At 40.8% G+C, this 24535-nt stretch overlaps 1 protein-coding gene across 4 annotated transcripts in view; it reads left to right on the forward strand.

Annotated features, from left to right (window-relative positions):
• The window catches only part of LOC126406618 (serine/threonine-protein kinase MARK1-like), a 41522-nt gene that overhangs the window by 11102 nt on the left and 5885 nt on the right, over positions 1–24535 (forward strand). For 2 of the 4 annotated variants that reach the window (XM_050071025.1, XM_050071026.1), the window contains exons 4-12: positions 14010–14058; positions 15364–15429; positions 15732–15802; positions 18219–18275; positions 18423–18659; positions 21247–21366; positions 22069–22168; positions 22496–22608; positions 23721–23919. In XM_050071025.1, the coding sequence (XP_049926982.1) occupies positions 14010–14058; positions 15364–15429; positions 15732–15802; positions 18219–18275; positions 18423–18659; positions 21247–21366; positions 22069–22168; positions 22496–22608; positions 23721–23919 (1012 nt within the window). The remainder of the gene's footprint in view (positions 1–14009; positions 14059–15363; positions 15430–15731; positions 15803–18218; positions 18276–18422; positions 18660–21246; positions 21367–22068; positions 22169–22495; positions 22609–23720; positions 23920–24535) is intronic. The other 2 variants (XM_050071027.1, XM_050071028.1) reach the window with 1 other exon arrangement.

Below are 24535 nucleotides of genomic sequence, written 5' to 3' on the forward strand. Positions count from 1 at the left end.
CACCTGTAACTGTCATATATATGTTAGATGTATCTGTCAACACCATGAAATGTGTGTACCCTTCTGGTCACCAGAAACAAATAAAAAAAGAAAGAGGAGGAGGAAAAACAACATCGGGAGTGTTGGGGGCTCTGATGAGCTTCTTTGGGTCTAGGATCGCCACTGACGACGTGTTGTAACATTATCACACAACCTCAAGAACTACAGGTCCTTGGAGGCTCACAACTTTTCTACCAGTGGCAAAACAATCAAACACTATTTGGATACAGCGTTAAATTATTTTTGTTCAACCAGAAACAGCCTGGAAATGACCATCGCCAATTCCACCAGACTCCCTTTAAATAAACAGTAATTCTGTGTGTACAGAGCCAGCATATTTTCTCATCTAACTGGGAGAATTAAGAGTTTATTTAACCAAACCAGAGTTGGGGAATGTTAAAACAGTGGAAAGTTGAACCAAGATGGTTTATGTAAGTTTTCTTTTGTTTCTCTCTACTTTGAATGGAGTGTGTTTTACGATGATAAAATTACTGTTTATTTAATGGGAGTCTGGTGGGTTTGGGAATAATAAATTTGGGGCTGTTTCTGGTTAAACAAAAATGATCTTACTCTCTAATAAAAAGGTCTATCTCTGTAGGGATCCTTTCTATAATCTTGTCAGACACTTATAATAACAATCTGAGCCTGTCAGTGGCAAAAACACACTTAGTGGATGTAAATTGGCGGTGCGAACATGCTGTAAGTGTTTGCATTGTAGCCTGGCCCTGCTGGCAGCAGGACTGTTGCTTAATACAGGACCAGTTTAAAAAAAAATGTTATTACCATTAGTGAGTTCAGTTTGGAAAATACCCTCTAACTACTTTACGTGCAGCAAGCCACACAGCAACTCCTCATTATGCCAGCAAAGGCTTTGTTTTCCCTCTCAGCCCTAAAATAATGTGACGTTTTCTGGACGTTCCCATAAAAACTGACTGTATTTAATGTTTATATTTTTGTATGTTTTAAAGGTCTGTTGTTACTTATCTTTTGTTTGTTATTTACACTTTTTATGGGCTTATTTGTAACAGTTTCATGCCAGTAAAGGTATATTTGTGACCTTGCCCCGTGAATGGTGCTGTATTAAATAAACTCTACTTACTTACTTATTTACGTACTTGTGTTTCTCACCATAGCTACTCTTTTAATTTTGGTGTTTTGCAAAGGATGAACAAATTGCTAAGCAACCACTGCGGTGACTCATTAGACTGTAATAAAGGACCATTATAACCACCACACCTACATAAATGGCAGCTGATGCCTTGATGGACCTCTTGTGCTCTATTGCTCTGCAAGCCACCGGGGTGAGAAAATATTGCTGCAGCTAGCAGTCTTAATGACAAAATAATAACAACAATTAGCTTTCCAAAATGTCTGCCATCCCACACTGGTATGAGTGGAGTGAACTTAATGAGTGTTATTGGAGGAAATGAAGTCTGTGCTTCTCAAACAGAGTGTAATTGTGAGAAGGCTAATGTGAGACAAATGACATATTTAGTTCTTGCCTTCAATCCTACTTGTAGATCTGTAAAACAAAACTATCGGGGCATTTCTGGCCTGATTCTGCACCCGACATTGTTTTCCACGAGCAAATCTGTAATTGTCTTGGATCTTAATGGGATCCGGCTGCAATTCAGTGCAAAGACGGCGAGAGAATTTCAAGCTCTGAGTTCTGTACTCATCTAATCTGACTGAGATAAATTTCATTGTGTGAGCTCTTTTGTTAAACAGCCTATTGTGTGGTTTCTAATCTGCACACGCACAGTGGAGTAATGAACATTTAGAGGCATTGTGTGTGTGTGTGTGTGTGTGTGTGTGTGGCATTAAGATTCTGCACATGAAATGACTTCACCGACTTGGGTCTCGTCTAGGTCATGAGTGGTTACACACAGTTGGGTCGGGTTGTCCGCTGCCTGGTGATGGGCAGGGCAGACATATCATGTGAGACTGTAGACCAATCAGGATCTCTCTGATCAATTATTCAGTGAGCCTTTCAGATGTCAGCTGCAGTAGACCTGAGAGTGTCAATATGGAGAAGTCTTATGGCTTTTCATGGGGGATGAGCTATTATTGATGTAACAGCATGGATGCACAGTGATGTTTTTATCTGTGTGTACACATGAATTCATGTGTCAAATTCAGTGTGTGTTTGTGTGTCTGTACCTGAGTGCATACACATGTTTATGTCCATATGGTGCTTCTATGTATAGTTTAATGTCCTCGGCTCTGTGCTATAGATTGCCATAGAGTAGAGTCCCATCTGCAATGCAGAAGCTGGTCTTATAATGCAGCAATCGTCTCCTGGATTGAATCGATTGTCTCATTGACTCAGAGCATCCTGTGCTATACTTGTGAAAGCTCTACTATGGATGCATTAAAGGGAACATCCACGTTAATGCAGTTTTGCTTGGTTACTTTTGTGATATTGGAGTGGATGAATAATACCTGGGAAAAGTGAAGTCAGTCACTGGTTTCTCATCCCTTGCATTTGCTGCTGGCTGGCTAGATATTTGCAGTTAATGGCAGTGAGTTTCAGATTGGAATGCTAGAATTAAAAAACTAAAAAAGGAGGACAAGAATTTAAAAACTCTGCCCAAATTATAGGAGCTGTATATGACAGTCAGAGCAGTAATATATATCAGCAAACAACTATTTGCTATGTAAAAATATAGTGAAGTAATGACATCCTGCGCAGAGAATGAAGTCACGCTCCCTCTGTGTGTCAAAATGTGAGCTTCTCTGTTTTTTGTTGTGGTAGACGATCTGGCCACGTACGCATGTTAGTGCATGTGAGTCCATGTGTGTATCCACTGGCTTGCTAATCACCACAGCTCTAAACTTCTGATAACTCTGTCCCAACTTACACCATTGTTGCAGAAGTGTAACGCCCACCTGTTAGCTCTGTCGACACTGTTGATAGTGCTGCTCCCATGTTAGCATTGTTAGCTGCTAGCCATCTCTGCCACCTCCATTGTTGAGGGCCATGTGCAGCAACATATTCTCATAGAACGGTTTGAATGATATCCTACGAAAATGCAGGTACAACAGTTTGTATGATATCCTACGATTAGCGCCCCAGGAATAGCACTATGTCCTTAAGATAGGGTGATGTAATTAATGTAAAGTTACGGAGGTTAGGTTTAGGCAATTAAAATTACTGTGGTTAGTTGTAGGCAAAGAAACATGGTGAGGACATACCTTAAGATGACTCAGAGTCTCACAGTTACAAACACACATCGGGAAAGTCCTGAGAGAAAGTCAGAGTTTTTGTGACCCATCCACCACGCCAACCTGCCTCTTTCTAAGGCCGCTCGGGACTCCTCCCTTGCTTACTTCCTTCAGCGCACTGGTCTCATGATCACAGTCTTTCAAAATATGTGGGATATGTACAAATTTTGGTGCATTGCTTTTTGTAGGAAAATGTACAAACAGTTTATGACAACAGCCTAGTGTGCAGACAACATGAATCAGACTCTGAATGTCATATAGAGCTCCTTAACAAACGGATTTAGGAATCTACAGAAGCATTGTGGATAATTTTACCCTCCAATAAACGTCAAAACATTAAAATCGTTAAAAAAAATTAGTGTCCAGTGATGTTAACATCTCTCACTGACGTCAGAGCTTTTGCTTTGGCTTCTTGTTTTGTTCATGTTGAGAAGTCTAGACTGAATTTCACTACGTTCCCTGAGGGTGTCATGGGCTGCTCTGCTTGTTCTGTTCCCATTGTGACCTCACCCTGGGAAAGTGGCGAGAAGATTTAATAATGAACGGATGTAAAATACATCCATCACAAATTCTGTCTCAGGAGGGATATTTCCCTCTCTCACATCCATGACACAGTAGTCACAGTAGCAAAGTTATTATAGTTATTCAATTGTTTTATTTTTACTTTGTTTTTAATTTTTGTTTTAATACAGTTTAGTTTCTAGTTTTATATCTTTTATTATAATTAGTTTTGTAAGTACCTAAAATTATTTTAGTTAGTTTTTATTTTCTATTTTTTTCAGTTCACTAAAATGTTTTTTTTTTTTTTTCACATCTAGTTTATAATTTTAGTTAACTATAATAACATTGCATAGTAGTTCTGTAACACAGTTTCTTGGACAATAAATTGATCATACCACAGTCTTTATTTCCGTGGTTAAAACGCCATTCTGTGTAGCTGAGCAGGCTATTTCTAGAGATGGATATAAACAGCAGACGGTCATAATTATTGATTCCGTGACTCAGGCTTTTTACATGCATGAGGAGCAGAGGTTGAAGGATCCTCTGGTGCATCTGAAAACCTGGTGTCTGAGCTGACCTTGTGTCCTTCTCTTGCTCTGCATTTCATACTGAGTTTAAACCCGGGGAAGAATTGAATCATGCATACAATTCAGTGTCAGCTACACTGTTTTTTATTTGCGATCCTGTTTGTTTGTCGGTGTGGGTGAGCGAGGTTTCAGAGGTCTGATCTGGCCACATCACTCCTCCACTCACTGTTAGCGGCGACTCTTTCATGTCAGCCCGTCAAAATGCCACTGATCTCTCTCTTTTTATGGTCTCAGAGGAGCCAGGCTGTGGGCACACCATCTGGCACTGTAGGCACAGCCAGCGCTCTGGCAGATCCTATACACACAGACACAGACCCACACAAGCCTGCATGACACATGCAGACATACGCAGGAGATCCTTTGGTTTATGCAGAAAGCTCGAGCTGGCAGAACCTCTGTTTTTCTGTGTTTCAGTCACATTTGGCGACATTTCAAACACATGCATGCATTCCTCCACCTGTGTGCAGCCATTAATTCACTCATACAGACATGCAAACATCCTCTAACTTATCTCAGAGTAGGATTTAGAGCTGGGTCCACCTTTCAGAGACTAAGAGATAAAGTCCTTCTTAAAATCTCTGTTTTTATTCTCTTGATCTTATCTTTGTCAGTCTGGTGTTTCTCTCCGATTATTTGGTTTGAAAAGAAGCTAACAGAGCCCAGAGTGAGTCATGAGGCCAGAATGAAGCTCTGGTTTGTTCCTTTATGGCCCAGTGGCGCTCTCTGCCTTGGTGTGACTTTGTGGTGGTTTCAGTGTAACAGGAAATGAGGTCAGATGAGCTTCCAAAGCACCTCCTTGGATCCGCCACAGGAAATGCATCACATGTCATCTGTGGCCGGGGATGTTGACGTTGTCAGGGTTTTGAGGCATTTTAGCCCTAAAATAGGCCTCACCGTTAATCCCCTCTCTTACTGAGCAAACACTGCTCTCATCCCACCATCCCATCACTCTCTGTCTCTTTCTAATCTGTAAATAAGAGTTTTCATCGCTTCAACAATGACAACATCTATGAAATATTAAAGGTTATATAATCGACCAGTCCGACATGATAGATGCGCTGTTCCAGACAAAATTAAAGCCTGTGCTGTTAAAATGCAATACACATTTGGAAAAGGTAGAGCCGTTTGGTTTGTGACGCAAAACAAGCCACAGAGAGTGAAGAGAGTAAATGAGGCGACACAAACACTGGCAGCTTCTCTGAAAATTAAAATCTCTGTGTTTTTCAACGTGGCTCAGAGCCATAGTGCTCACCCTCTGTCTCACTATCTCATATCTGAGTGTGACGGTGTGATGTTTTCTGGGTTTTAAGGCAGTCAGAACAACATACTCTGACTCTGTTTGTGTATTTTTTCTCTGCCAGTTGCAAAGAGCCCACTGTGGGGTCAAGCTCTCTTAATGGCTGTTGTTTATGTCTGTCTTTCGCCTGCCACTCTGCATTAGCCAATGAAATGCTGTGGAGCCCATGGGCTACAGGAGCTTTGGTCTTGTTCAGATGAGTGTAATGTGATTAGACAGACAGCACTGTTGTCCGAGGTGAATCATGACACAAATCAAATGTTGAGGCTGCTAAGATATACATAAATTTACATGTTCATTGATGTATGTTTTCAGCGCAGTCGTGGCTTTGATTGAGAGTTAAAATGGACTTCTTGGTAAAAGTAAAGTTTTGGATAATGACAATGAGTTGGGACATCTTTGCAGGAGCAGAGGGAGATAGAGACAGCGGGGTTATTTTCAGCAGGAGTTGAGGGCAGGACAGGACAGGACAGTTTGTCCGAATGTCAGTGACACTTTTGATCCCTATGTGTGTTTGTCTATCTGTCCTTGACTGTCTTCCTTTGACAAACAGCAAGCAGTGGTTATTTACTGATACGCTGTTTCGAAGTACTATTTGTGCATAAGAAAACATGCACGTGCACACACTCATTAGAGGGATGAGGGCTTGCAGGCTTCTCGTCCTATCAATAATCTCCATGTTGAATGAGCAGCTGTGCTGCTGTGACTGAAATAGTCCAGCCAGTTCCTGTAAGTGTTCCCAGTCTGATATCTGCTGTTCTGCTCCTTCTGCATGGGGACGCTGCTGTAATTAAGGCTAGTTTGGGAGTCTGGGTGCCCCTGGGTGGCTGGAAGTAGGTCACTGGCACAGACTACTGAGATTCAGGCGCATTAGAAATGGTGTGTTTTCATGTTTGTGATACACATTTTGTTTTTGCTGCTATTCTTGTAATCATTTTCCTCTATCACTGCTTTGATTCATCATCTGAATCGACCATTTTGATTCATTTTGGTTTGAAAGCAAATCATTTCGCCTCAAAGGAAGTTGGCTCAAATATTCAGTTTTCGCTCACCTTAAAGAACCACCTTAAAAATTGCTTTATGCCACACTGTGGCTCCCCTGTGTGCCTGTAGATATTATTGATATTAATACCAGGCTGGATCAAATATCCCAAACTCATTATCTTCTGTCAGCCTCCATGGTGGCTACATCCCTATTGAGCTTTTATTGACGGGGCTGTTTGTTGTTGTCGTTTTCCACCGCTCTTCTCAGATTTGTTCTAATTTTTGTTTCCAAGTGGCTGCACGCGTGCTTCCCATGTGAAGGGCTTTAGGGCAGTGACGCAAACAGGAGAGAGAGAGAGAGAGAGAGAGAGAGAGAGAGAGAGAGTCAGAGAGACAGAGGGGAAGAGGCAGAGAGAGGAAGAGATGAGAGATGGAGATACAACAGTGACTCTTCAGTCCATCGCTCATTCAGAATAATAAAGAAGTCCTGTCTTGACGGATTCGTCATATGTGAAAGCACGTGAGGGTATGGATGCATATCTGAGGCTGTGACTTTTGTGTTGATTCTCGTGTACTACGGGACATTTTCTGGTTATTGTGTCACTGTGTTTCCACTCTAATTGATGTTGTTACCATGGGGGAACCTCTCAGGCCAACGTAGCAGCTGATGAATATGGAACAGGGTTTGCCACACAGGAGAAGCTCGCTATTCTGAGCCGCTCAGGAATTGAAGACTTATGTTGACAAAAACACGGTGCCATAACAAATTCTATCTATGAAATCTGCATGCAGGCACATTCCCTTAAAATGTCAAATATAAAAACAGATTATTTTATTAATCCTAAATGGGAATTGCAGCAGACAAAGAGGGCTGTACTGAATAGTAAAAAGATTCCTTTACAATGACATTCGAATTCTAGATTGACATCCAAATGCTGCAGAGCCTTTTTTTCTTCATGTCTCTACATTGCATTTAAACCTGATATATGTACAATTGCAGATGAAGATTAAGCTATACTAATTTTATGAGTATTATACTATTTGTAGAATTAGATTTGAGGGGTGGCTGATTGTTTCCAACTTGTGTGATCCAAACAGATACTCCAGAGTATTGTAAAGTTTAAAAGTCAAAATTTATTGAAAAAACAAAACAAAAACAAAAACATATTATGTAATAATTTCCAAAATTCTCAACATATTTTTTGCTATTAAAAAATTCGCCTTCAATATATATTTGTTGCCATTTAGGCTTTGAAAAAAACATTTTCACTGCAATCGAAAGACTGTTTGCTCTCCTTCTTGCCACACACAAAGGGAGGCACGCACCTGAATTTTAACAGGGTGGTATAGAGTGCCCCAAGAGTGAGTCTTAAAACCTCGAAATGAGGTTGCATTTTACCACTCACGCTTCCCTCGTCTCAGAGTCAATGAGTTTTCTGAATGTGTTTTTAGTTAGATGTCTGAAATAAGGCCTTTGTTTAACACAAGCTTAAGAGACTTTCATGTTTTGTTCTATGACATAAAATACATCAGTAAATGCCTTTGAACTTTGAGGCTTCTGTATGTCTTAAAAAGGTGGTCGCCAACAGGTGGCTAAATGAGACTACAGAACATCATCACACTGAGCTGCGCTGAACACGACTTTATAGTCTTGTTATTGTGACATTAGGCCATGCTACAGTCTGTTTGGTAGGCTAATGTTAGCTTTTAATTTTGCCGATTGCATTTAGGCTTCAATAATCATGAAAGTAGTGTTCATTTGTAAAGATTATCTTGCTGAACAAAACATCTAAGTATCATAAACATTTGTTTGCCACAGAGATTATTGTCTAGCCTGGAAATCCAGACCCAAATCTAGAAAGATTTGGGGTCTGGCCGTGAGTAAGGAAATGGCCCAACTCAAGGGGCAGCACCAAGCATGCATTTGAAAATATCACTGCATGCAATTGGATAACACTACGACCAATCAGAACAATACACAGGGTGACATATCCAGAGTTTAGCTACCAGCGGAGCTAACTGGTAGATTAGACTCTTGCTGTATCCGGTTGGCAAAACAGCAAAAACGTCCTTCTTGCAAAGGAAAGATTTGAGCGCCGTCTTCTGTTCCTCTTTTAGAGAAAAAGCCAAGCTCTATTTACTCTGTTGACAAAACTGACGAGTTATATTTATTAAAGAAGGTTGATTCTCTTTTTTAGGTTGATGATGTCATAAATATAGCGACAGACTAGGGGTGTGCGATATGGACAAAAAATAATATCTCGATATTTTGGGGGATTTTGAAGATAACGATAATTAGACGATATTCTTTTAAATATGTGTTTTTAACAGCCTGAGTTATAGCTCATTAATTGTTTCTCATGGATGATATTAATGGAAAAATGTTCTTAACATTTCTTGCTGCTTTTTTACCTGCTCGCTCTGTTTGACTCTGGTGACGGCCTTTTGTAGCGTCAATTCCGGGTCCATTTGCAACTGTTCAGATAGGCGTTTGTCCCGCAGACTCACCACAAGCCTGTCCCTCACCATCTCATCATGTAGAGCCCCGTAACCGCAGTGCTCCGCCAGGCAGTGCAGCGCCGTAATGAAACTGTCGGCCGTCTCGCCCGTTTCTTGATGCCGCTGATTAAACTTTGCTCTCTCAAAGATCACATTCCTGCGATTCTCTTCTGCTTGGGTCTCCAATCCAGAAGCAATGCGGAATCTGTCGAAGCGTTTAATCCATTTAGGCCAGTCTTCAGCCTTGAAGGTGAACTTTTCCGGCGGGGAGACTTGAAACTGTGCCATGTTGCCGCTTCGTTCAGCTAACTGTGGCTAGGCTAGGTAGCTCCGTAGACGGTCTTCCGGTACTGCGAACTTTAGCCTGACAGGCTGGGACCTATCACTACAGTTGACCCACGTCTTCCGAAGCTGCTGGAGCATCCGTGGGCGGTGTTGCTATGTTGTCTCGCTAATGTTTGTTTAGCAGCAGGCTGACCTGCCGGGAAGGTGCCAGTGAGAGATCATGTGACCACCTAGGCGTACTGCGGCGTGCTGCTGCACGCAAGTTACGTAACTCTTGTTCAGTGAATGTGTGGGGTTTCAACCTTTCAACGTGTGTTTTCAGTTGTTTTTGTGAAGTCATTTGCATACTCAATAACGTAAATTTGCACATCGTTAAAACAACAATGACGATATTATCGTTAACGATATATATCGCCCACCCCTACGACAGACATTCAAAGCTTCATTTGGAAACTTCAATAGAAGCTTTAAATGTTATACATGTACATTCAGTACTGCCCTACAGACAACTCACCACACATTAGAGTCATGACACTGACAAAGGAGTAGAAATAATTACTGTGATAGCCTACTGTACTCTCAATCTATAAATATACAATGATAGTGCCTCATAATATACTATACATGGTTAGTGTGTGTACAGCGTATTACATATACTATTAAAATTAACCACATGGTCTTATTGAGAGGAAGTTGTGCACAACTGACGTCTGTTTCCTCAAACTCTTACAGTATTTGGTTTGTACATAGAGGAACCTCTTCAAACATTTGGTTATATGCATTTATAATATAGTCTCATTTAAAGGATAAGGCTGGCAAATGTTTATATTTTTTACAAATCCCATGAAAAGACCCAAACTGTTGTTTAGTATTCAGGTATTTGGTTGGATGACATCAAAAAATGATAGTGAAAATCCTCTTTTGAAGAAGCTGAAATTAAGGATCGGCTTGTATTTTTGAAGTTAGGCTTGTTTTAACTTGTTAGCCAGGAAAAGAAAAACAGGCTATCTATTAACTGCTTTGGACTACTGTGATGATGTGTACATGCATGCTGCCTCTTGTCCACTCCACCTTTTAGATTCTGTACACCACAAAACCTGCTCTGGTTCCCATACTCATCATCGTACACTTTATGATTGGTAGTCTGGTTGTCACTAAGTCTACGGACAAAATTTTATGTGTACTTCATGTCTCCTGATGCAGACCTCCAGCAGTCTTCAGTTTCATTACACCAGGTGGCTTTCTTACCAGGTTTCAAGGGTTTGGACTGAGCTGTGATAAAAAGCGTTCTCCTACTTTGTTCCCTGGACTTTGAATAATCTGCAGAGCATACTATCTACCATCTTAATAATCTAGTCCCCTTGGAAAAAATCAAAGCCATGTTAAAAGTCCATGTAACTAAGAAATGCAGCTGCTTTATTTGAGCAGGTGTTAGACTCTTTTTGTTTATTTGATAATTGTATTTCCTGTCTATCGTGTTTCATTTCTCTTGAAACTGTAACTGCTTTGCTGTTTTGGCTGAGTCTCCTTTAGAAAAGAGATTTCCATCTCAAGAGACTCCCTGGTTTAATAAAGGTTAAAGGGACAGTTCGCCCCAAAATCAAAAGACATATTTTTCAGACAGACACACAAACAAACACAAGACTCAACAGCAATGTCTCTCTCCAGAAATTTTGAACCAGTTACTCAAGATAATCCACAGACTTTGTTGTAAGCAGTTTCATGTAGGAACTAATTTCTTTCTAAGGGACTACACCCGCTAGCTGTATCACCACGCAGAAGGAATCGTACATCTACTCATGGACAAGAGACCCATGCTCGTGACAGTATGAGTGCTGGGATAGCTGTAACATTAGCTAGCTCATTAGCTAGCTCAGTGTTGCTAGGTGAGCTAGCAGTAGATGCACGCTTCCTTCTTTGTGGTGATGCAGTTGAGGGGTGTAGTTCAGTAGAAAGAAAATAGTTCCTACATGAAACTGCTCACAACACAGTCTGTGGATTATCTTGAGTAACCGCTTCATGAATTCTAGAAAGAGACATTGCTGTAAAGTTTTTCAAATGAATGGTTTTGGCACTTTGAGAAAGCAGACATTTCTACGGCTGATATCTCCAACACTCAGCAACTCATACCAAAACACTCTAGACTGATAAATAGCACTACAGGTACAGGAGGAAGACCATGTTTTTTTTTTTATTTTGGAGTGAACTGTCCTTTGAATTAAAAAATAAACGAATAAAAACTAACAATGTGTGAATCCATCTCTCAGTAAATATTGATTGTTAGTTCTGTCAGTGGCACTTCGATTTAATGTCTCTCAGACATGTAAATCAAAATTGAAAAAGCGTCCAAACAAGCTGGGCACTGTAGATTGTAGCAAACGTTGTTCAAACAAGAGTAAATAGAGCATTTGTTGTTCAGCTGCAGATTAGTACACATTTGGTGCTCTGGAGAGTGAGTACTTACAGCAGTTGGACAGTGTATGTGGGAGTCAGAAATTGAAAATAAACTACAGTGCCCATGTTCATTGTATGAAGGCAGATGTCAGCCAGTGCAACAGCGTGGCTCACTGTTTCTAATCGTGTTAGGACTACAACGGAGCTCTGTGGCACTGAAGAATAAGCTAAATCAGGCTTTGGCCGCTCAGACAATACTTGTTAGTAGGAAAAAAAATCTTTGTTTTCGTGCTCTTGTCTTTTTCTGGGATGTTTTGACAATAAGAAAAATATAGAAGCCCTCTTCTTTAGGCCCTCTGCAGCAGCTGGCTGTACGCTGTGTGTGTGTGTGTGTGTGGGGTCTAATGAGATGAGAGGTGTCAGAAGGAAAGAAAAAGAGAGGCAGAAGAGCAAGTAGAGACAGAGAAAAGAATTAGAGTGAGAGGGAGTACCTGCATGTTGTTGAACCAGACTGTAGCTGAGAGGTCCCACAGAGTCGGGCCTGCTCACACTGGTATAATGGCTGTGTTTGATGACCTAGAAACATAGACTATCCCAGCACTTATGTAAGACCTAAAAGGCCATTAGAAAAGCTGCACGCACACACAGGCATATACACATGCATACACACCACCACAGCCTCCATTCTCATTTTTTTTTAATTTGACATGTTCGATAACGACATGTAAAGTCAATGTTCTCGTTTTGACACAGGCAGGAGATCAAAGCAGCATCGCTCAGGAGCTTTTTGCTTAATAATCAAAGTGGTCAGCAAACAGCAAAATCTGTGTTGGGTCTCAGGTAGCAGTCGATGCTGAATCCCAGTCGAGCGAGTGTTGAAATTTAACACTCAAACACAGCCTCAGCATGACTGGGAATCAGCAGAATGTAAATGATTCAACAGCACCTCTAAGTGGCTGCATGAGCTCGTCTGACATAAACAGCGGCACAGAGAGTGAGGAGACACAGTTTTAAATGATTATAACTCTGAGTTGTCTCCTTTCTGACTCTGCACTCAGCTGTTATACATGCTGCTTGGAGAAAATAGAGTGGAGGATGTGATTTTCCTTTTAGGGGTTTGTCAGAAGACTGGGTAGAAACTTTTCCCATCTGCAGGACAGAGAGTCTTATCATAATAAATCTTGTAAGGGAGCTCAAATTCTGCTTTGTTCTCTGGAACAGCAGAACTAAAGCATCAATATGATTTTGCTGCATTTCTGAAAAAATAATCAGATTGTGATTATTTTTACTGATATTGCAACTGCGATATGATTTACGATTTTAGCAAGAATGATAAGTCTTACATCATTATTCTCATTTCCATTGAAAAATATACTAAAATGATCATGGTGTGTCTTTTGCGGGGATCTGTATGAGGGGTAGGAATCACCAGAGGATCCATGATACGACTTTATCACAATACCATACTATTACTATTTAAAATACGTTGCAATATGCTGAGTATTGCAGTAAAATGCACTGCGATATATTGAGATGTATTACCTTTTTTCAACTGTAAATTTTGTCCCCAAAGGGAAACTTTTTTAACATCTTTTTATCTAGTAAGATAAAGTTTTCAGTCTGTTCATCTCACCTCAGCCATTTTTTTTGCAGCGGTAAAATGTATCTAGTGGACTGAAAAAGCAATTGATGAAGTTTAATTTGTATTTGTAATATTAATAATTTAGATAATAAAAAAATTCCATACATGGCACTGTGTGATGATAACGACATTGCCACACAAAAATATCGTAATACTATGCTGTGTCGATTTTTTTTTACTTGTTCACCCCTACTCTGCAGTGGGTGACTGTGTGTTTAGATGGCCAGCCGGCTGGACTGCAGTGTGTCAGCGTGGTTATAATTCTGGTCCTTATCTGTGTAGGGCAGGGTTTAGTGCAACGTTGTCGCTGCATCAGTCATATTGCTTCACACAGCAGAGAAGTCCCATGATCCTCAGCTCCTCTCATGTTGTCACACTTAAGTGCTAAGTGTTATTGTGGCTCAGTTCTCTTCACTCAGCTCCCTAAGCAATGCTTAATAACATTCTCTAACAGTGCTTTCCCCAGCAGAGACAGAGCAAGCACTCAGGGTCACTGCATGTAATGTCAATTGATGTGTTTTTGGGTGCATTAAATGTCCCTTCTGTGTCTTAACAGCTCTTCAGGGAAGTCCGAATAATGAAGATACTGAATCATCCGAATATAGGTAAGTTCAAACAGGAGCCTGCAGCAGCTTGATGACGGCTTAGCAATAATATTCCCACTTAAATTGGATTAGTATTACCAATTAAACCAACACTCAGAAGCAAGCTTAACCAGTATAACCTACATCAAAGAAATACCATTCTTTTGAAATGTATTTGTATTTCTGCTACTCCATTATTAAGTTAATTAATGTATTTATATATTTTGGAATGGGATGCTGTGATATCCCGTTTGTATTTTCAAAATAAGCATTCCAAATTTTCCAATACTGTGGTACTTAAAGGAGCAGTGTGTAAGAATTAGGGGGATTAAGTGGCATCTAGTGGTGACGATTGCAGCTTGCAACCAGCTAAAATTCCTCATGGTTAGAATTTCTTCAGTGTTCCTTGCTCAGGACGTTTTTAGCGGGAGCCAGTTTATCCACAGAGGTCTCCACCTCTCCAAAATAAACAGACTGTGTGATTAAAACAAATAAAAACACTGAATAAAGCAGTTTTAGGTTAAAAAAATCGGTGGTTTTCCAACATTGCTCACTGCGGAGGGCCTGCTAATTATCACCGTAAAGGCCTGTGCGCACCGAATCTGTTTTTTACAGATGTGTTTTTTTAATCCACTGAAAAAAAATGTTATGCACAGAAACCTTGCACACAGATTCGGAATCGTTTAATTGTTGAAAAAATTCGCAATATGTGACAAAGTAACCTATCTGACTGTGACCACTCCCTCCCTGTCTTTCATTTGGCACCGCTGCTGCATGAAGGGGAGAAGCAATCCTCCCTCTCTGTTTTCCACATTCTGTGTGCAGTCCACATCCTCCTCCTCGTCATCATCATCCACCTGAATATTACTATCTGACCTGTTAAAAGTTGCTATCAGAGTTATGAAATGATTCTGTGCACCCCGTTTCTCCGTCTTGTTGCAGCTGTGTCCCGCCGCCACATTTTCTTCACTGATTCTTGGTCAAACGTCTCAAAAGGATGTGAAAAACTGTTTCAAAAATTTTAATGGTCAACAAAAGTTTGTCTGTTCTTGGCTACTATAGGAACAGGGTGGATGAGGATAAGGACCTGCTCTATATGTATGGCTCATTCTAAGCTAAAGAAAAAATGTTTCCTATTTTCAGGTGATAATACATTTAAGAAAACATACTTTTTATATTTCTGCCAACATATGCCCTCTAAATTCTGCACACTGAACCTTTAAAGGCTGAAGACAGACTTAACGAGACCGGTAAATTCATTTAACACCTATAACTTCCATTTGTAAGACGAGTCTTTTCTAAAAAGCTGATTTTTTTTCCCTGCAGTGAAATTGTTTGAGGTGATTGAGACCGAGAAGACACTTTATTTGGTGATGGAGTATGCCAGTGGGGGTGAGTGGAGCATTAATGCACTAAACATGTGACATTTGATTTATTTTTGAGTGTATTCCTGCTTGATTTTTCCACAAATCAGTTCTAGAGTAACAACAAACCATATACAATACAATATTAGTTGATAGCTGCCTCTAATATTCATTCATAAATCTGTTAACATTTCAAGTGCAAACATGCCATTTGAATGCTTTTATCTTAATTAACTCACAGCGTGAGTGACTACATGATCATGGTACTCTAGATGTGATATAAAGGTGATATAGAATGAGATTAATGTATTTTTCCTCTCTCTACTCCAGGAGAAGTATTTGACTATCTAGTGGCTCATGGCAGAATGAAGGAGAAGGAGGCCAGGGCCAAGTTCAGACAGGTGAGTCATCAGTATCGCACCTCTGTCGTCATTCCATTTACTGTTTTCAGAGGGAAGACTGCATGCACCAAGATCAAGCTTCGTCACCGACTGCAGAGAAAAGATTGAGCGCAGATAGCTTGGCCTGAGAGAGCAGAGGGGGTTGAGAACAACTTCCTTACAGATGCTGCTCTGACACCTAGTGGTCCTACAAATGCAATAATGCATCTGTGTACTTGCTGCTGCTCATGAATTCAGCAGCCTCTGTCATGCTTACTTTCACCCTGGAAATGAGCAGAATTAGACCAGTTCTTTGACGTCCACGCTGTTCACATTTAAAATCCCTCATTGATGGTCTTAGATGACTCAGAGGAACTGTGTGTGACACAGTGTGGACAGCTTGTTTGTCTGCGTGTGCGCCACAGTACAGAGAGATCAACATTCAGGAAGGTGCATGTGTGTGTGTGGCTGAGAGCAGGCAGGTGGGCGGCAGCTGTCAAAGAACAGTGTGTTTGCTATTTGATTGATGCTATTCGGGCATATGTTGGTGAATTTCAACTGTCATAGCAACTGTTTACTGTGTGTCACAGGATTGCAGTGACTTTGGTATGAGACATTTGGGCCTGAAAAATGAACTTGAATGAAAAATGCATCATCATAAACCTCAGATGAAGATTACAATAATACAGTGATGCACAAATATTTTTTGTTGTGGACGCAGAAAGAAATGTCCCGCCCCCTGTTCTCCTACAAAGCAATTACATTTTTACAATAATGAGGATGTTAGCACAGGTTAGCCAAAGTAAATTATATTTCCTTGAAAGCATGAAAGCACACCTGTTTGTTTATTGGCCCACAGTTTGAGATAAACTATATAGGGTTGAAACCTTGCACAGCACTAGAGCGCGCCAGGAATGAGCACTAAAACCTAGAAATGAGTTAGCATTTTAGCACTCCCGGTTCCTTCGTCTGAAAGCCAATGGGTTTTTGGTTAGATGCCTGAAATAAAGTCTGTGGTTCATACAAGCTTAAGAGATTTTCACGCGTTTTTGTACGACATAAACATGTCAGTAAAATCCCCACTTGTGAATTTTGAAGCTTTCGTGGGGCTTAAAAAAGCGGTTGCTAACAAGTGGCTAAATGAGACTACAGACTGTCATCATGCTGAACACGGCTTTACAGCCTTGTTGTAGTAGCAATGTTAAGTCATGTGACTGTAGTGTAGTTTGTTTATAGCCTAACATTAGCTTTTTACATGTAGTGATTGCATTGAAGCCTCAAAAATGATAAAAGTGGTGTTTATTTGTGAAAATTAACTTGTGCAACAAAAATGTGTATGTGTCATAAATGTTTGTTTGTCACAGAGGTTATTTTCTTTCTTTTTTTTAAAGATATTTTTTGGGGCTCTTTGCCTTTATTGGATAGGACAGATGCAATGAGAGGGGGGATGACATGCAGGAAAGGGGTGCCCATAGATTGGAATCAAACCTGCGGCCGCTGCAACAAGGACGTAGACTTTTGTACATGAGGCGCCTGCTCTACCATGTGAGCTAGATGGCGCCCCAACAAAGTTTATTTTTTGCAATAATCCAAATACCAATGGAAATATCCCATAGTCTTTTTGACGAGGGTACCAGGGTAATGCTAACTTTCCATTAGCCTCCAGAAAAACCTCATCCCTGGGGCACTCTGTTTCAGTAATACTTTTATAAAAGTCAAATATTCTCTGGTTTCAGCTTCTCAAATGAGAGAGTTTGCTGCTTTAATTTGTCCTATATAACGGTGAATTGAATTTGGATTTTGGACTTTTTGTCAGACAAAACAAGTAAATTGAATCAGAATCTGGTTTATTGCCAGGTTGGTTTTCACATACAGATACATTGCTCCGGTGTTTTGGTGCATAGACGAAGACATCATGTGGACTCTAAACGGCCACTTTTCCACTGTTTTCAATAAAGAAAATAATCTCCAGATAATGAAAATAATTGTTAGTCTCAGCATTATTGTGCTCTTTGTGACAGTATTTTTGTATGTCTTTTATACATTTTTCATACATTCTTAAACCTCTCACTTTAATTATTTTATTAATTTAAATAGATACCCATTTTGTCTATTTGTTTTATGTTTTTCTTTGATATTAATTTGTTTTTGTTTTTTGTTTGTTAATGGATGGGTCATTTTGTTTTGTTTGTGTTTATATATTTTATATTATTTTTTCTTTTTGGTTGTTCTTTTTGTTTTATTTTATTTATTTTTGTGTACTACTGCTTGCTTGCTTGCTTGCTAGTTTGCTTGCTGTGCTCTTCAGAACTGCTTAATGGGTTGCCTGTATAAGATATGAAGTATTTTTGTTCGTATTTGTAAATGATAATAGAAAAATCTTTCTTAATATTTGATATACATGTGGTGTCTTATGACGTGTGTGTTTGTATTTCAGATTGTGTCTGCCGTTCAGTATTGTCACCAGAGGAGGATAGTACACAGGGATCTAAAGGTGAGGATCTAAACTCTCAACCTCTCTGATATCTGATTTCTTCTGAGTAGTATCCATATCTGGCATGTATATCTTGGGAAAACCCTCTATAATCCATCATGTTCAGTCAGTACTGATGGTGATTTGCTCCATCTCTCCCCACCTCAGGCGGAGAACCTGTTGTTAGACGCAGATATGAACATCAAGATCGCCGACTTTGGCTTCAGTAACGAGTTCACTGTGGGCAGCAAGCTGGACACTTTCTGTGGCTCCCCGCCGTATGCTGCCCCTGAACTATTCCAGGGAAAGAAGTACGACGGACCAGAGGTGGATGTCTGGAGCCTCGGGGTCATCCTCTACACACTGGTCAGCGGATCACTGCCCTTCGATGGACAGAATCTAAAGGTATGCAGTTGCTCTGGTTCTAGGACGTATCGCTGGCTATGTTTATGTGAACAGAAGCGTGTACTGCTTTACAAAGGTCATACAAAGTTTTAGCTTTAATTGTTGCCATGATCAAAGCAGTTAGCACATCATTGCCTTTCACCTTTTGCGAGCACAAATCGATGAAGAGCTCACTGTGCTTTAAATGAAGTGGCTGTTGAATCATCTAAAGGTGCGGTTACATTTCACCTCCATCCTGCAAATATTCACTCCGTTTCTCATTCACTCCCATTGAGGCCAGTGTGACAGACAAATTCAAGCATGCGTTTACTGTTTTAATGTGATTTCAATCCAGGTCAGAGTTCACTGTTACAACTTTGACAATGTGGACGTGCTCGGTCTGACAGTAGATGCACTGTGTTTGGAAATGGAGACGTTATTTCTATAGGAACTTTCGGCACCATGTCACACATACTAAACTGTTACCACATTAGCACACAACAAACTGCAGCATTGGTCTTAGAGTGTATTTTTTAAACAAAAGACTTGTGTCATTGTACCGTAACACTGTCTTAAACCATCCCGACAGACAACCTGACACTCACGACCACTTTACAGAGCAAGGTGTGCAAACGTGTGAAAGTAGGCTGGGTTTGAATTTCTCTTCCGAGCTCTCTTTTTTTTCATTCTTCACACAATAATAGTGTGTGTACAACAATGTGCAACACCACAAAAGACTTTTGGGTTGTTCAGAAAGAAGATTTATGCCTAAAGACATAATCTGATAACACGTAGTACTGCTTAGCTCATGTGAAACATGTTGACACCTTAAATATGTCCTCCAAAATAAGAATATGACAGGACGCAGCTGCCTCTGTAGCAAGCGAGGAAGAATCAGAAGTCACAGTAGTAAAAGTAATGATAAATTCTTCTCTGAGACATTTTTTATTAATCAAAATATATGAATTATTCTGTTTGAGTATTCTTCGCATAGCCACCAAAGGCCACAGTAAATATAAAGTGCAAAATGAAGTGCTACAGCCTGGTATCTTCCATCTATCTATGCCTCTCATAAGTCTATGAACGCAGATTATTCCAGCAGAGTTGGGATGTTTACTTGTGTCACCTCAAAACAGGGTTACATGAATAACCAAACTATGAGTGGAATTTCCTCAATCGTTTGGAGTAATCGGGATTCATCCACCCTGCTTTAATAATGCAGCAGTTTTGGAATATTTTTTGAAGCTGCAGCTGCAGTTAATCCAGCAGGCTGAGAAAAGAGGAAATGTTCGACACATTTTTAATGCATTTTCATGGCCGAGCTCAGTGATCTGTAACCTTTTTAAAGCTGCACTAATTAATATTTTTATATTAACAATTGATCACTGTGGTTTATGTGAAAGCGGTTGGTCGTGGTGGTGAACCCACAGAGAGTATTTTAAGTGTCTTTCAGAACATCGCTTTAGTTTTATGCCCCACAGCCTTATGTTTTCAGCCACAGCAGGCTGCTGTTTTTATTTCTGATAAAATAAACCCACTGTACGCTGTAAGCATTAAGCGTCAGACAGAAGGCAGTGTCTAGCTAGTGAAGAGTGAATGTAATGAATCATTTAGCAGCTCCCTCAGGAGTTAATGGAGACAAAACTCAGATAAAAACAAGAATGAGAATTGGACCTACGTTTATCAGGTGGAAATAAACATGAGTCGAAATGAATGCTAATATTGCACCATGTCTGCTAGATGAGTAAATAGGTAACTGCCAACACAACAACAGCTTTAAGGTCTGGTGTGTAAGAGCTAGGGGGATTTAGTGGCATCTAGTGGTGAGAATTGCAGGTTGCAACCAGCTGAAACTTCTCCCAGTTTGGATTCCTGCAGTTTTAATTGTTCAGGAGGTTTTTACCAGGAGCCTAATTATCCACAGAGGTCTCTTCCTCTCAAAACAGAGGGGCTTGGTTGATTTAAACTGGTAAAAACACTGAATAAAGCAGTTTCACGTTACAAATCAGTGTTTCTCCTTCGCTGTTTGGCACACTGGAGATGAGTCAATAGCCCAGCACATGCTAATCTGTGCTCACCTTTTTTCTCTGATATCTTAAGATCCACATGTTCAGGAGGTTTTTACCAGGAGCCTAATTATCCACAGAGGTCTCTTCCTCGACTAAACAAATGGATGTGGTAATTTAAACAGTTTGAAACACAGAACAACGCAGTTTTGCGTTAAATGATTAGTGTTTTTCTGACGCTTTCATCGCGGAGGGGCTGCTAACTACTGTGGCCGATGCAAAAACGTGAACGGCCCTATCTAGAGCCAGTGTTTGGTTTGTCCGTTCTGGGCTATAGGCCATCTCTGTAGACGAGAACCTGCTTACTATGTAGATATAAATGGCTCATTCTAAGGTAATGAAAATGCTGCGAATCTTATTTTCAGCTGATTATACACTAAAGAAAAGATACTTATTATATTATATTCCATTTCTGCCAATATATCCCTCTAAATCATACACACTGGACCTTTAAATCAAATAATGCTGCTTTTTAGTTGCCAGTTTTTGTTGCTGATTTCTCATTTTATGTCCGTCTCTCTGTCTGTTGATTTGGAGTGTAGGAGCTGAGGGAGAGGGTCCTGCGGGGAAAGTACCGTATTCCCTTCTACATGTCCACAGACTGTGAAAACCTGCTGAAGAAACTACTCGTGCTCAACCCCGTCAAACGAGGCAGTTTGGAGGTATTAACTGCCGTTTGCATTGTTGCGTCTCCACAGTTATTGGCTCTCCATTCAAAAGTGTTTTGCACAGCAGCCGAACAGACAGTCCTAATGATTTGGAGCGCGATTGTTGTGCGTCATCTGAAAGCACATAATTGCTGCTGCTGTTAATTATCAAGCAACAGAACACTTCACTTTACAGACTGTCAGATGGGAATTTGGAAACATTATTCATCTGAGATCAAAGAGTGGTCTTACATAATTCTTTGATTAGAGCATTTAGAAATAATAAAGGTAAATTAAAGAGTTTGTTGAAGCGCTTTAAGAAATAAAACTTGATTAACTCAACAGAGTCCTTACTCGCTGTTCTTTCCCTTCGTCCATTAATCAGGGATGGTGTCGGCTTGTTTCTCCTTTGCAAATATACAGTTGTCAGTTCAACTGACCCCCAGTCTGTCCAGAGTCAATACCAGCCCTGCTCTCAGAACCAGGCAAAAGTTCAATAGTAAAGATTTCTCCACCAATAATAACAATTGATCACACTGTTGTTCAGCCCCAGCTGATTTCATAAAGAAGTCATTAATTTCTCATCTGTCTGCTGCCCTCCTCCTAACTGTCATATTAAATATATAACAGATGTGAGTCACGATTAATTATCTGAAACTGCAGTTAACTAATTGTACTGAACATACATGAGCTCACATTGTCTTGTTTCTTTGTTAGCAAATCATGAAAGACCATTGGATGAATGTGGGTCACGAGGAGGAGGAGCTAAAACCTTACATCGAGCCGGAGGCAGACTTCAATGATTCATCCAGGATAGGTGTGTCTCAGTGTCTGCGTGTATGTGTGTGTGTATGGGTATGACTTAAGTTACCTTCGGGGACACATACTAGACTCAAGACCAATTCATCAGGGACGGCTTGTCCAATTGGGGACGAAGGCCGTGTCCCCATTTCTGAAAAAGATGATTTTTGGGTCAGTGGTTGGGGTTATGGTTAGGTTGAGTCTTCATGAAATGCATGTAAGTCTATATAGTTTCCCCGAGAGTGACCTCACTAAACACGTCTGAGTGTGTGTGTGTCTTGATGTCACTATTTATGTCATGTCTAGTACACTGACTCTGTGATTCACGTCTGTCCACCATCAGAGCTCATGGTGACGATGGGCTTCCCTAAAGATGAGATCACAGAGTCTCTACAGACTCAGAAGTACGATGATGTCATGGCCACCTACCTGCTGCTGGGCAGAAAAGCTCCGGAGGTCAGTTTGTTTTTTGACATGCATCATCTTGACATCATCGCCAGTACTTAATGTATTAAATGACTACTTTGCCCTCCAAATGACCATTTGTATGTCAGTTACTCACCATGTGTTGCGTTGAATACGGGAAGAAAGCTTTGTTTTTCTCGCATGCCTTGGATGAATGAAGAAAATTTTGGGTAAAAGAAAGTAAAAGGGGTTTGTGTTTAACAAGAGCAAAATGATACAAACTCCCATGCAATTTTCGCAGCATAATCCAAGGCTCATTTATCCAGTTGTACGCTCAGTACTTCCCAAACAGACGGCCCTTTCCAACAGGGAACTGATCTTAAAGTGAAGCATAACCATGCTCTTTTCAAAGCCAGCCTCCATTGACAGAAACCGTAATTTTACCTCGCTGAACACGGGAGCTGCTGGTCTACCTCTGCCTCAATCAGTTAGTTTGTGTGTGACTTTGGTTTTGTTAAGGGTTAGTTCAGATGTCATGGGTATGGTAAGAACCCAATAGTAGCACCACAAACACACTCATGAAACCACTTGAAACACAGAGAACAAACAGGCAAGCAAGATTAAATCCTAGGCCTGAGGCTTCCTGGACAGGAGCTCAAACACAGAGCGGGAAAGTCTCTGATGTCCGCTGGACGCACACAAACAGCAAACAGTTCGGTAATGAGCAGCAGTACCGTGAGGAGCTGACTGTAGGTGGGTCGAAACTGGCGAGGAGTCGAGGAGCCGGTGGTGATGATGAGCAGATGCTGCGGCGCATACATAAAGGCAGAATGTGCAGCCACGCGATGTGGTAATCCACAGCACAGGAAATCACAGGCAGCAGAGCAGGTAAACTCACAATGTGCCCACTGTGACATCAGATTCACCAAAGTCACACGGTAACACAAACAAACTACTTATCCAGGCAGTGGTAGACTAGCAGTGAGGTAAAATGGCTGTTTTTGATTCTTCGTTCACCCCGGACATATGTGAAAAAAACAGTTTTCTTCACAAATTCAAAGCAACACGGGTTGAGTCATTGATATATAAATGGTCATTTGAGGGGGGTGGATTGTCCCTTTAAGTCATGTGACCATATCCCCTCTACTCTCTCTGTGTTCCAGTTTGAGGGGAGCGAACCTCTGACCAACAGCATCCTGGGCCAGCGACAGCGACCGACCAGTGACATCAACAATAGCTCCAGCATCTCTCCTGCCCATCCCAAGGTCACACGCAGCATCTCGGCCAATCAGAAGCAGCGCCGCTACAGTGATCATGGTGGGGATGATGATGGTGGTGGTGGTGGTGTCGTAGAGAAGCCAAGTAAAGTAACCTCATCCTTCCCAGCTCTGAGAGTGCTGCTGGCTGCGTGCTGTGTAGGGGGAAGTTGCTCTTAGTCACTGAGAATTGGCCAGTGATCACATACCGGTATCCACCCTGCTGATGTGCCTCTAAACAAGGCACTACAGCACTAAGAAGCTCTACAGGCGCTTTTAAATAGCTGAATAAGGCTGATAGAGCTTTAGAAAAGCTAAGTTTTCATCTTTGGAACAATAGATAAAGAACATTTTTGTGGTGTTAGAAAGAGGAACACATCAAACCTACATTAATATATATATTTGCTTAAAATTTATTTACATAATCAGTCTATTTAAATGTACAAATCAGTGACTCAACCTCAACACTGCACTGGTTGTGTAGCAGCTTCCTCCTATGTCGTGTGGGGCCATCGTGTCTGGCGCCATCTGCTGGCTGGCTGCCTTTCTGCAGCTCCCTGTGGAACAGCACCTCGAAGCATGAGGAGGGAACAGCTTTGCTTTGTACCTGCTCACCTTGGCTTCTATAAATGTATGACTTATTAAACAATGTGTTGGTGAGTGTTGTATTTGATTGGATGATGTCTAAATCTTGGCTTTGAGTGGCTTTGCTTGACGCTGTC

The sequence above is a fragment of the Epinephelus moara genome, chromosome 19, assembly GCF_006386435.1.
Source record: "Epinephelus moara isolate mb chromosome 19, YSFRI_EMoa_1.0, whole genome shotgun sequence".
Taxonomy (NCBI): Eukaryota; Metazoa; Chordata; class Actinopteri; order Perciformes; family Serranidae; genus Epinephelus; species Epinephelus moara.